General features: G+C 38.1%; 1 protein-coding gene across 1 annotated transcript in view; it reads right to left on the minus strand.

Moving 5' to 3' along the window:
* LOC119776824 (zinc finger protein GLIS1) overlaps nucleotides 1-10,665 on the minus strand; it is a gene marked incomplete at its 5' end in the record, with an annotated part of 70,684 nt that extends 60,019 nt beyond the window's left edge. Inside the window, 2 exons of the mRNA XM_038275441.1 lie at nucleotides 7,738-9,274; nucleotides 10,473-10,665. Coding sequence (XP_038131369.1) covers nucleotides 7,738-9,274; nucleotides 10,473-10,665 — 1,730 coding nt within the window. The remainder of the gene's footprint in view (nucleotides 1-7,737; nucleotides 9,275-10,472) is intronic.
* Nucleotides 10,666-12,418: the final 1,753 nt, after the last annotated feature.

Below are 12,418 nucleotides of genomic sequence, written 5' to 3' on the forward strand. Positions count from 1 at the left end.
CCTGAAAATAATAATTACCTAATCATATGTAGTTACTTTAACATATTGCTTTCATGTTAGCAGGGTAGGACATAAAACATTTTATTAAATTAATTTAATATGATCAATTAGATGCCAAAAAAAATGCAGCAAGGTGTTTTCTGGAAAATGTTCTAGCTGCCAGTTGTCCCCCTAAAAGGTTATTATTGCTTATATTTATTTACATTAAAGAGGTAGAGGGTGTATGCTGTTCATTGCACAACAAAGTGATGTTAGACACAGAATTGGTAAAGGAGATGAAGATGGTTTAGAAATCATATTTTGAAAAAAATAAGAAACAGATAAGTGCTGAATTGTTTAGGGGGGGGGTACTGCGAATGCAATAAGTAGGTTTGTTGTGGATGATTTACAAAGATTACATTCACAATTGATGCACATGTTAATAAAAAAGTTGTTTCCCCTCATTTAATGAAAGAAAAAAACAACAATGATCACAAAAATAAACTAAATCTGTCAAAGGTATGACTAAATAAAGTTTCTATAAAAATGAAAAGAATGAAAGTCACACATGACTTTGACCATACTTAAACAGAATTATATATATATATAAAAAATACGCTCATGAAATACATAGCTCTAAGCAAAAATTATTATATCCTGAAAATAATGTAACCAAAGGGACATGTTATATCACTGTGAGTCCACTGATTAGCATCACAGGTGTCTAGAGGGCCTATTTATAGGGCTACAGGTAGTAACTGTGCTGTTTGATGACTTGGTGTGTACCACACTCAACATGGACTAGAGAAAGTGAAGGAAAGAACTTTCTCAGGACATCAGAAAAAATATAGACAAGCACATTAAAGATAAAGGTTATAAGACTATTATCAAGAGACTCCAAGAGTAATTTATGATAAATCACAGAGACTGATAATACATATGGTAGGAGAAAGAGACCACAAAAACAGGTTGAAGGTGAATATCAAGCATTGACATCAATGTCTTATTGCACCGTCCTTTGTTCTACTAAAGTGAGGCGACCAAGAAGGATTTCTTGAAAACAAATAAAGCCATATTGGAATTTGCCAATCTAGATGATAACATTCCAAAAAGCTTCTGGGAGAATGTCCTATGAACAGATGAGAGAAAAATGTTATGTTTTGACAAGGCATATCTGCTCTATGTTAGCGGACATGAAAATTAGGCATATCAAGAGAAGAACAGTGTCCCTACTATAAAACATGGAGGTGGCTCTGTCATGTTCTTTGTTTCATCTGGCAAAGGTTGCCTTGAATCTATGCTTGATAAAATGAAATATCATGACTCTCATGACATTCTAGAGAGAACTGTGCTGCCCAGTGTCAGAAAGCTTGGTCTTAGTTGCAGATCCTATGTCTGGCAACAGGATAACGACCAAAACAAAACAGCTAAAAACACCCAATAAGGACTGTTTTTAGCTGTGTGTTTTTGAATGGCCTTTTACAGTATGAACCCTGACCTTAATCCTACTAAGCATCTTTGGGAAAAAAAAAGGTTGCTGATGTTGCCCACTAATTTTACACATACAAATAATTTTGCACATTGTATGAAGACCAGCTTTGTGTGCAAACAATCTGACACTTTTTTGTAATACATAAAAAACTTCTGAAGATTAGGCCTTAACTGCTAGATGGTAAAGGTGTGGAGGAGGATCTATGATGGTGTGGGCCCGTTTTTCATGGATGCACTGTATATACTGTATATATCCATGTACCTTTTTTTTTTTGCCTTTGGCATATTCTTCTTCTTTGACTATTTGAGCTGTAACAGGTAAATGTCCCCACTGGGAGATCAATAAAGTCCATCAACCAATAAATTGTTCATAGGAATCCCCCAGATCAACGAAACCTCTAAAATAACAGGGCATTTCAAATAAAAATTGTCTGACTCTTGGGTAACGTATGTCTACTTTCTTCCATGAACATCTTCCCAGACCAATATCCCACAGAAAACTTTGCAGTCAGCTAAAGAGATGAGCGGATAAGTGAAGGCAGAGGAATGTAGATGATCCAGAGAGATAGCACTCATTTATCATCCTTCTCAGTGATCTCTGTTCTTACTGTATCTGTTCTTATTCACAATGGAGCATATTTTCATTCTACTAAGAGAGAATATAATAATAAAAAAAACACACACAAAAAAAACACACTGCTGTCTTTTAATGTAACCGGCTGAATTGAACAAACCACGGCTAAATAAACCAAATAAAGAGCAAAGTTCTGCAGTTTTGCCTGAAGTCATGTTCCCATGTATAAGTTCTCGCACAGACATCATCCTCCATATTTTTCAAACTCCACTGCTCATGGTCACAGCCTTCAGACAGTACAAATCCTCCAGGTTGGCCTCTGACAAAGCAGAGCAATATCAAAGTCCGGGACCAGGACAAGGTTTTTCCTTCTGGATATATTTTTAATATTTATGCAGACGTAAAAAAAAAGTAATAAACTAAAACAACAAGTGAATTACGTATGAAACACAACAGGATATTGCAAGGAGATTATGTTGCTTCCTTTTCAGCCACATGTCCCTCAGTACATGGCCTCAACACAACAACCCAGGACAAGCTTTAATTGGTGGAGGAGTGGGAACAAGAGTAACTTTCATAAAAGTAAGCAGAGGTTTTCATGACCCCAAAATTTGAGCATCTACATATGGTGTATTTGTTTTATTTTTTATTTGGGTAAGTCCTTAAAATACTAGGTACCAGGTACGGCGTGTGACAGGCCCACTCGGGGTTCAAAGCACGGCTCATATGTTGTGATAATGACTTTTTCTTGCCAAGACACAGCGTGAAGCAAATGCTGTCCAGCTGAATGAAGGAAAGGGAGATAGAGTATATACTGTTTGCAGTGAGGCTGAGAGGAGAGTGAGGTGTGTTATGTTTGGATGTCAGCAGAGCCCTGCTTCATGAGCGCCTGCTGGAAGCTGCCGCTGGAAAGATAATAAAAGGATTAGACCTGTTTTTTTTAACAAAGCTGGGTCCTAAAACAGAATGTCTCAACCGTTTCCTCTACACGAATATCTTAAATACTTGAATGCCTTTGTCTATTGCATGAGCATAAGATAAACAAGAGGCATCGGGGCAACTGGCAAAAGATCCACAAACAGACAAAAACAAGGGACCTTTTAGAGGTTTGAGCTGAAAAAAATATACATACACTAACAGTCCTAACAATCCTTTGGCTTTATATGTGCAGAAGAGGTAATCAAGGATTTTGAATGTGTTAAAATTAAGGATATGATATATTAAAAGATATATATATTATTATTTCAATTTATTCAAGCAGTGCCAATGCAGGACTCGTCTTTATCCCAGAAATCTAGTTTAGTTTGTCCCAGAGCTCAGATTAAAGTGGACTTCTACCATCGTAAATCAACTACCATCTCAAAATGATTATGAGAATAAACCAATTTCATGAGCCTGTGGTCCACAGTTTGAACATTCCCTCCATTTGTTTTACGGTCCACACTTCAAGAATGGGACAGATTTACCATGTCAGCAAAGTAAACAGGACCACATCCAGTGATTTTTAGACTCAACAGACTTCGGTTGAAATAAATTTGGCTTAGTATACCAACATAATTAAAGAAACTGTAAGCTGTTTTTTTTCCTTTTTGTTGAGAATAAAGGAAAATTCCTTTTAAATAGATAAATAAATAAATAAGCCAAAAAATCTAGTAAAACTTTTGGCATTCAATGCAAGACTTTTTGTATTTTTGGATCTAGGATAATTTACAGAAGATTATACTTCTTTAAATTTTTTTTGGAAATATTGCATTTTGTTCATATTTTTGGGACATTTTACTTATATTTTCATGTTTGGAGCCTTTTGGGGGATCCATGTAGGGCTGCAACTAATGATTATTCTGCAAATTGATTAATCTCTCCATTATTTTTTCGATCAATCAATTAATAATCAGATAGCCAAAGGTTCCTTAAAGAAGTCTTTATGAAATTAAACCAGATGAAACTCAAGCTTTTCCACTTCAGGAGGCATGTTTTAGAGTCTCCATACTCCAGTTAACCATTAATCGATTATTAAATTAGTTGAAGATTATTTGAATAATCGATTAGTCATGATTAATCCGAGATCCGCAAATGATTTTACTGTGTGACACATGCATTTAGAACATTTCTGTTTAGAATCACTCTAACTAGAAACTTAAAAAGGATAAAACATAATGTAAGGTAGTGTAAAATACCAATATAATATTTCTGCTTTTACAATCCCTTACTTTATTCCAAACACAGTCTAGTCGTAAAATAACATGCAACCATGATCTCCTATTGTATCACTTTGTCCTTTCTCATCATTAAAGTTAATCCACAAAGAGAACAGGGGGTTAAGGGTGCATTCAAAACAAGGAGCTGGATTTGCAGAACATAAGGTATGTGACTTACACCTCACAATGTTTTGAATGAGATTCATATCAATGATTTACCAGTTTTATAGTGTCTTTACTTTAAGATTTGTTCTTGGCTTGTCTTGGGCTTTATGCTCCTGGTGCAATTGGGATAAAATACGTTTGGACTCTACCAAATAAAAGAAAAACACTAAAGATCTTATTTGCTGGAGGTTAGAAATTAACTCTTTATAATCTCTTAAAGGAACTCTCTAAACTTTCCAAATATACACAGTTCATTCACTCAGTAAATGTGTTTATTTTTACCCTGGCTTATGAGTTTATCTTATAAAGTTTTCAATCAACATGAAGGAAGTCCATATGGACTTAATGTGTTGCAATCCAAAATAGTACCTGCATCAATCCTTTGGAGTGAAACTCAAATCATACAATGGGCCCATTTTAGCTTTCTGCTCTCGTGCATTTATGTGCTCGGACTAAGGGTGGTCAGGAGGTTACGGTTTGTTGGAGAGTTTTGACTGTGTCTCATGTCTCAGACAGAGTCCAGAGGTTTGTCCACAATGAGCCAAATTGTTCTCATGTTCACATATGGTAAACATCCCCCAAAACATTGTCACACTTTCTGAGAGTGTATACAGTACAAACAAACATTCCCAAAGTGCACGCTTGTGATTTGACAGAACTCGAAGAAAAGATACATCTGCAACAATAAAGGGACAAGAAAAAATAAACCTAACAAACATGAAATACTACTAAGATGTAAAGCTGAACTACCAAAGAGTTCATGGGAAGAAAGTAATTAGAAAGAGATAACAATCAACTTTTTTTTAATCCCTGACTGGTTATTAACAGGTTTAATACTGAAAAATCTGATCGTTTTTAAGCATTACACAACAGCATTAGTTTGAGTTTAATAAAAATTATATAATATTACTGGCACAAATGTAAGTCCATTTCAGTTGGGGGGCAGATTCTAAGACTCCCTATAATTGTAAATAAAAGATATTTTTTCATAAAAAATATAATAGCAGATGTGTACCTTACACATACAGTAGCAGCCTAGACTATAAATAAAGAGAATTATTAAAAGAAGAATTGTATTATTTATCTCAAGTAATAGCATTTTTATTTTAATTAGGTATTTCCTTTTCCTGCAGGATCTGTCTGCATTAGGTTTCAGATGGCTGCTGCTTATCTTCATGGTTACGCTGCTAAATGGTCGGCAGAGTAACCTAGCAGGCTGAGGGCCTGTGTGCTATATATCATGAAAATTGAAACTGTGAGTAGTTCAGGTGGTTAATACTTTCATCTTAATGTATAAAAAGGCAACACGGTAGCTGAGTATTTTAGATAGTAAGCTTCCAGAATCTCTCTCTTTGCTATTATTTCATGTCAGGTCATTTGACGTAATATAAATGTGTTTTTGTTAGTAAAGCCTAAAAAAAAATGCAATTCATCCTTTATTTCAAATTATGAGACTAAAATCGATGCTGATGCTTGATGAGGCTACATCATAATAGCGCTTTACATCGTGAAAACTTTTGTTTTTTGTTTGAATTTCTCTTTGCAGATTGTCACCAAGGCCCAGTCTATGCTAAATATGTTTATCTTTGACTGGCTGTTGCCTAATAAATGACAGTCAAATTTTTATTCAGTAATGTTTAAATGAATAACATTCAATATTGAGGAAACCAAAAAACAGCTTTATTAGGGTTACACCATGAGACTTCTTTTAGGTCAGGGCCTAGAAATCGACTAAGTCTTTGCAACAGGAACTGGGAACCTCCAAAACCAGTTAAATTCAGAGACTGCTGCTCTAAACGACATGGTCACGCTGAAAACAGTTGTTTTAATGGGTTTGATAAGCATCATCTAAATATGCTTTTACGTTGACAAAGGGAGCAGCAGGGAAGTACGGAATTTCCCACCTCAACTTCATCCTTAGCAAAAACTGAGGGTTGAATAAATCATTAGTTTTATCTTCTTTAAGATTAGAGTTGAACAATTTTAGCACAAATGGCTCAAGAGAAAAGCATTCTTATTTTGTTTTTGATGTTTTACTATGCTTTCTGTTTTATAATCACTGTATTTGTTTGTATCACTCAGTATTTATATTTCTAAATGAAACTGAGTCAAGACATATATGTGAATGATGTTTTATATCTTATTTTTTTTAAATATATTTTATCTTTTGAACCAAAGATTTCTTGAGGGGAAAAAAATTAAGAAATAACAGAATTTTATCATTCATGTTTTTATGTAAGAATAACTAAATCAACTTATTCCTTTACTCCATTGAAGCTCAGAACTGCTTCCTCTATCAGAAAACCTTCAACAATAGGAAACTAATCGAAGAATTTGTATTGGCAAGAAATGGCCTTGTCTGTGCATCTGTATTTCTTTTTTAAAACAATGACAATAAAGATATATTTTTAGGTTAAACTCCAGAAGTTTTCAAACCTAACTTGAACAGAACTGATTCTGACAAGGGCTCTAAGTCAAAACCATGATATTGAGCAAGATGTGCAAATATTGCAGACCATCCCTCTGCGGCTCCCTTTAAGCAGACTGCCGCATTTCTCCTCATGTTTGGCTTGGATTTGAAGCCAACTCACTTAATACTTGTGGGACAGCTAAACATTTAAAGCTCCCATTTAAAAGGATCAAGTGCGGGCATTGTTTGGTTATGTTCTCCATATGTGTTGGCTTTTTACTATTTGAATCCTTTCTCCAAAAAAACAGCAGAGCACTTGTGAAAATAAACGTGGCTTCAACCCTACACAAATTGTGGACTAATAGCATGTTTGGACAAAACCAGTCTTAGGATAGAGGGGATTTTTCCATTTGTGAAAGGACGTGGGGGGAAATGACAGTTTGATGTTGATCTGTTAGAACATTCGTGACACTGGAGCTCTACCTGTAAAAAAAATAAAACAGCAAATCTATTTATTCTTATGAGGTGGAGCTGCTCCTGCACAATCTGTGTAGAAAATATATATATATTTTTTTGTGGTATGTGTAAAGAAAAATGTTTTACTGGAGAGTTTTTTAATAAGAATACAGTTGTAGCTCCAAACTCCTCAAATAAACTAATTTCTGCCAAAACAAAAACAAAAAAAGCAAACTATGGAGTTGCATAATTGCTGCAACCCTTTTTAAGGGTAAAACACATTTTCTCAATTAACTCTGTTAAGGATATGACTCTAAAAATGTTGTCTCCTAAAAAACAAAAATAAACAACAAAATATATCCTAAATTGACAGCTGGAAGGGGACACTTACTGATCTTAGACAATATTGTTATATGTCTGACCATTATTTTTCCAGATGTGTTGGGATTTTTTTATGAACTCACCATGCACTTGTTGGGTTTCTCACCAGAGTGGACCCTCATGTGAATCAGCAGCTTGTAGCGGGCGTTGAAAGGCTTGTAACGCCGAATGCAGCCAGCCCAGAAACAGGTAAAGTCCTCCCCTTTTCTCTGGTCAATGTGGACTTTCTCAATGTGCCTAACAAGCTCCTCCTGCTGCTCATAAGCGGCGCTGCAGTCGATCCAGCGACACACCTGCTTTTCAGTCTGTTCTCCTCCTCTGACTTCTTCCCGCTCTGAGGTTGTGTTGGACGCAGTTGGGGGTCCAGGAGTTTGTTTTAGTCCGAGGGGGGAGGCTTGTGCCGACTGTTGGCTCTGGTGCTGAAGGTGCCCCCCGGGAGTGGGGCCCGGATATTGGTGCAGGTGATAGGGAGGAGGCATAGCTGATCGGGACGGGTGGTGAGAGTGACGATGGTACCCACTGCGGCCACTCAGGTGATGATGGTGGTGATAATGATGCTGAAAGATTTCGTCTCCAGTTGGAGAGAAATCATCAAGAGGTTCCTGCTTAAGAGCTGCCCCACATCTTTGACCATCATCCAACAGGCAGCCAGCTTCGGAACCGGAGGTTAAAGTTCCAGACATAAAGGTCCCACTCATCAGTAGTCCCAAACCGTCCAAACCTCTTTCTTCACCTTCCTCAGCTGTTCCTCCAGACCCAAGTCCCCGTAGCATGGAGACTTGCTCCTCACAAAGCCCAAGGCTCTGCCCAAGGCCTGTCTCTGGCTCCACTAATGACCCTGAAGAAGAAGATGAGGAGGAGGAGACTGACAGGGACAAGAGGCAGGTCGCAGGTGAGGATAGCTGACAGCTCTCCTGTAGCGCTCCTTGCTGGGGGCTGCTGTGACGTGGGGGCCTCCGAGGGGCTTCCCGCTGGCAGGTGAGAGAGGGTGGGGAGGTAGAAGACGAGGAGGAGGATGACGAAGAGAAGCCGGCGCTACTAGCGTTGCTGGGTGAGAGGTTAGTTCGGAACCCGTTGACGCATGCAACTGTCGACATGTGGGTGGAGGACCCGATGGCTGCAGTGATATTGATTTCCTTGGAGGGAGTGCCAATGGCTGATGGGGAACTTGTTGCGGTGACACCGCCTGTGCCAGCAGCGGTAGTGGACTGTGAGGCCAGGGACAGGCAGCGCCTCTTCACACTGCTAGCGATGAGTAGCCGCGCTGAATGATGGGAGCTAGTTGGGGACAAAGCCAGTGGGGAGGAGTCATCTCCATTATTAAAAGGTTGCACTGCATCTCCTGACACAGCACTACCTGCACAGCTCACTGTGCATCCGCCATTTCCATTACTGCTAATATGCAGGGCTGCTGCAATGTCATCCCTTGATGCCTCCATAGTTTGACCTGCCCTACAGGCCTGAAACACAGACTGTGGCAGGCCTCGGGCATTGGAGGTTCTGTGTCCAGTTGAGCTCTCCTGTTTAATTGAGTAAGGGGCAGAAGAGTGAACCATGTTGGCACTGCAGCCAAGGCCGTCTGGGGCTCCAGGCAGGGCCCTCTGGAAGGCAGAAGTGCTTCTGTAAATGAGAGAAAATATGAGCTGCATCAGCTCCATTTGTGCTGATTGAATCTTTCTTTTTCATCAAAAATGTTTCAAATGAACCTCAGATTCATGGCAGAGTTAAAGAGAAAATACAAAGTTCTGATGTCATTTAAGAAGCACAGGCTGCCTGTGATCTAGTTCTGTTTTATGACATATTGAAAATAGATCTTCTCCTAGTGAAAGGATATGAATGAGCATTTAAGACTAAGGAAAGCGAGACGGGGGAGGGTAGGATGGCTTGTGAGACCGAGAGGCCACTAGCTAGTGTGTCCATCTGACAGGCTTTGATGACACAAAGGGGTTAAACCCAACCCTGCATTGGGGATAAATAAGGAGTCACCTGTTTTGGTGCCATAATTGCGTCCTATGAAGGGTCGCCCTTTACAATACTGTGTATTATGGTGGGAATCTTTGCCCTTCTGAATGGGAAACCCAGGTCATATTTCCCCATGCGTTGCTGTGATCTCCGACATAATCATTCCTGTCAGCTGGCTCATTATGGATTTTGTCCAAAGCCCCTGAGTGATGTGAGAAGAGCTCACCTTTCTCCAGTCTGTCTCATTCAACTATCATCTTTGTCCCTTCCTCTGAATTTATTGAGGAAGGAAAAAGAAAATGAGCAACCACTAGCCAGAACAGGAGAGAATAATCTGCAGAATATGTCATTGTTCTAATTAGTAAAAATATGATCCCCTTTTTCTTTTATGTAAAATAACAAATTTGGATTTAGCTATATAAAGTATATTGAGAGATAATATAGAAAATTTTTCAATTCAATTCAGTTTATTTATATAGCGCCAAATTCACAACACATGTCATCTCAAGGCACTTTACAGTTCACCAGATCATCCAGTCAAATTGATACAAAGTTTTCTGTCTAAGGAAAACCAGTTGATTGCATTGACTCAAATACAATCCCTCACACTAAGCATGCAACATCACGTAAGGTTTATTTTAAATAACAGAACGGGGTTATAGCAACCATTACAATGTCTTTTGAATCAAAACTAATTATAGATTTACTTAGCAATAAATTACACTGTCTACATGATGTAGTTTACATCACCATTTAACATTATCATCACCATAACATTATTAGTGCTGTAGCATTAAAACGACAATATATTTCCAACTTTATCTGAAGAAATCAAAAACAATAGTGACAGTTTTACCTGCTTTCATGGTGAGGGCCATTCTGCAGAAGAAGTTCAGGTGCTGGTCTGCTGCAGTGAAGGCTTGGGGGGTAGAGCCCTTGTGAAAGGCCCCCCGCTGGCAGGGGTAGGCTCTGCCCACAGCGCATTAGGGTGCCATCGGCATCGCCCAACTCAGAGCTTTCATCTTTCTCTGAGCAGTAGGCTCCATTTACTACAACAAAAACAACAGCAATCAAAACAAGACAGGCTGTTTTACATGTGAACAGAGCCTATGCTCAGCATTTAGACAATGACACTATCCATCTCTAAAATGTGCTGACATCACAGTTTTATTTAAGAAAAGCAAAATAGTAACTCTCTGTCTCTGTAAAATAAAATAAATACTGACTTAGTAGATCTTGCTCACTCATTTTCTGGCTTTCCTGAAGTAACAATGAGTTTAAACTTGGGGTTGTGCCTTCAGTGACATGTTGAAATCTTATTACATTATGAAGGATCTCTTGAGGAATAACTGTTGGCTGTCACATCTGTAAGATTGAGTGATATATTAAGAGCTGCCTGGCAAAGTGCAGCTGGTAGTTGTAAGAATTTTGCCAGATAGATCCATTACTGTCAACACCGGTGTAATTTAAGGGGGGTTTGTTCCAAATGGCAAAACCTTCATTTTGTATAAAAACAATGGGTTTGTACAAGTTATCCCACCACTAAAACAGTTGCACAATTTATTAATGTTGACTTATTTGCCTTCAGTGTCTTGCAAAGTTGTCCATATCACTTGAAGCATTTTATTTTATTTTATTTTTTTACATTTTAACTCCAACTTCAGTGTCAGTAAAAAATAGTTGACTTTATTTTAATTTAGTCACTACCAGTACTAACAGACTAAAGTAACCTGTACATGTTTCTTTGTAAAGTGGATCAAATTCAGTCAGATGAGATAGAGAACATCAACTTCTTAATTGCATTGGGTCTGGACTTGTATGGAGACCTTTACCACAACTGTGCTTAAAAATGTTTGTGGTGTGTTTTTATCAGCTTTACAGAGACTAAAATGTCAACTAATAGTTGCAGTTTAGCTCAATGTCACGATAGCTCTTCTGTGAGCATTTATTATAAACCACAAGTTCATACAGACTCTGTCAACAGAAGCCATTGTATTTAATGTGGTAATTAACATGATCCCCATAGCTTTGCTGCAGGACAGACACCTTTTTCAGTCCTCGATCATATTTATGGATTGCATCTATTTTTGATGGATGATGGAGCAAATCTTGGAAATGCTTAGGAACCCGATGAGTGAGAAACAAATCTCAATCAAGAGCAGTGGTTTCAAAAGTACACATTTGTTGCTTAAGTAGAAGTATAGATACTGCAGTTTAAAAACACTCTGGTAAAAGATGAAGTATCAACTTGACCTCTAAACTATTTAAAGTATAAAAGTATAAAGTAACCTTTAAGAAAAAAAAAAAACAGAGCCAGATGCCACTATATGAATTGAAAGCTCAATTTTTCAACTATTTCGAAAAAGGCCAAGGATGAGGGAGGTCTTGTTGGTCTCCATCTCCATCTCCCGATACGCTCTCGCCTGTGTCCGACCTGTCAGACATTTGAACATCTTTTTCTGAACCCAGACATTGTAGCATAGTGTAACCAAGTAGAGAAAATGACTTTTCTCTTCCTACTATTTGTAAAATAATTTAGAGTTTTAATTTGAAAAAACATTTATTTTGAAAGGAGGAAATGTAACTTTCACTCCGTTGCTTTACTTCCTGTTTTCACGAACACGTTGCGGTCTTTTTGCACTCTTGAACACGAGCTAGAGAGGCTGTGTGACTAGGTCTCTTGCGGTGCTCATGCTGAAACCTCATCTTGTGGAAAGGAATACGAGCTAGAGAGGCTGTGTGACTAGGTCCCTTGCGGTGCTCGTGCTGATACCTCAACTTGGCTAGGTTTTTTCTGATGGT

This window comes from Cyprinodon tularosa, unplaced genomic scaffold (genome assembly GCF_016077235.1).
Source record: "Cyprinodon tularosa strain WSP-4 unplaced genomic scaffold, ASM1607723v1 ctg959, whole genome shotgun sequence".
Classification (NCBI taxonomy): Eukaryota; Metazoa; Chordata; class Actinopteri; order Cyprinodontiformes; family Cyprinodontidae; genus Cyprinodon; species Cyprinodon tularosa.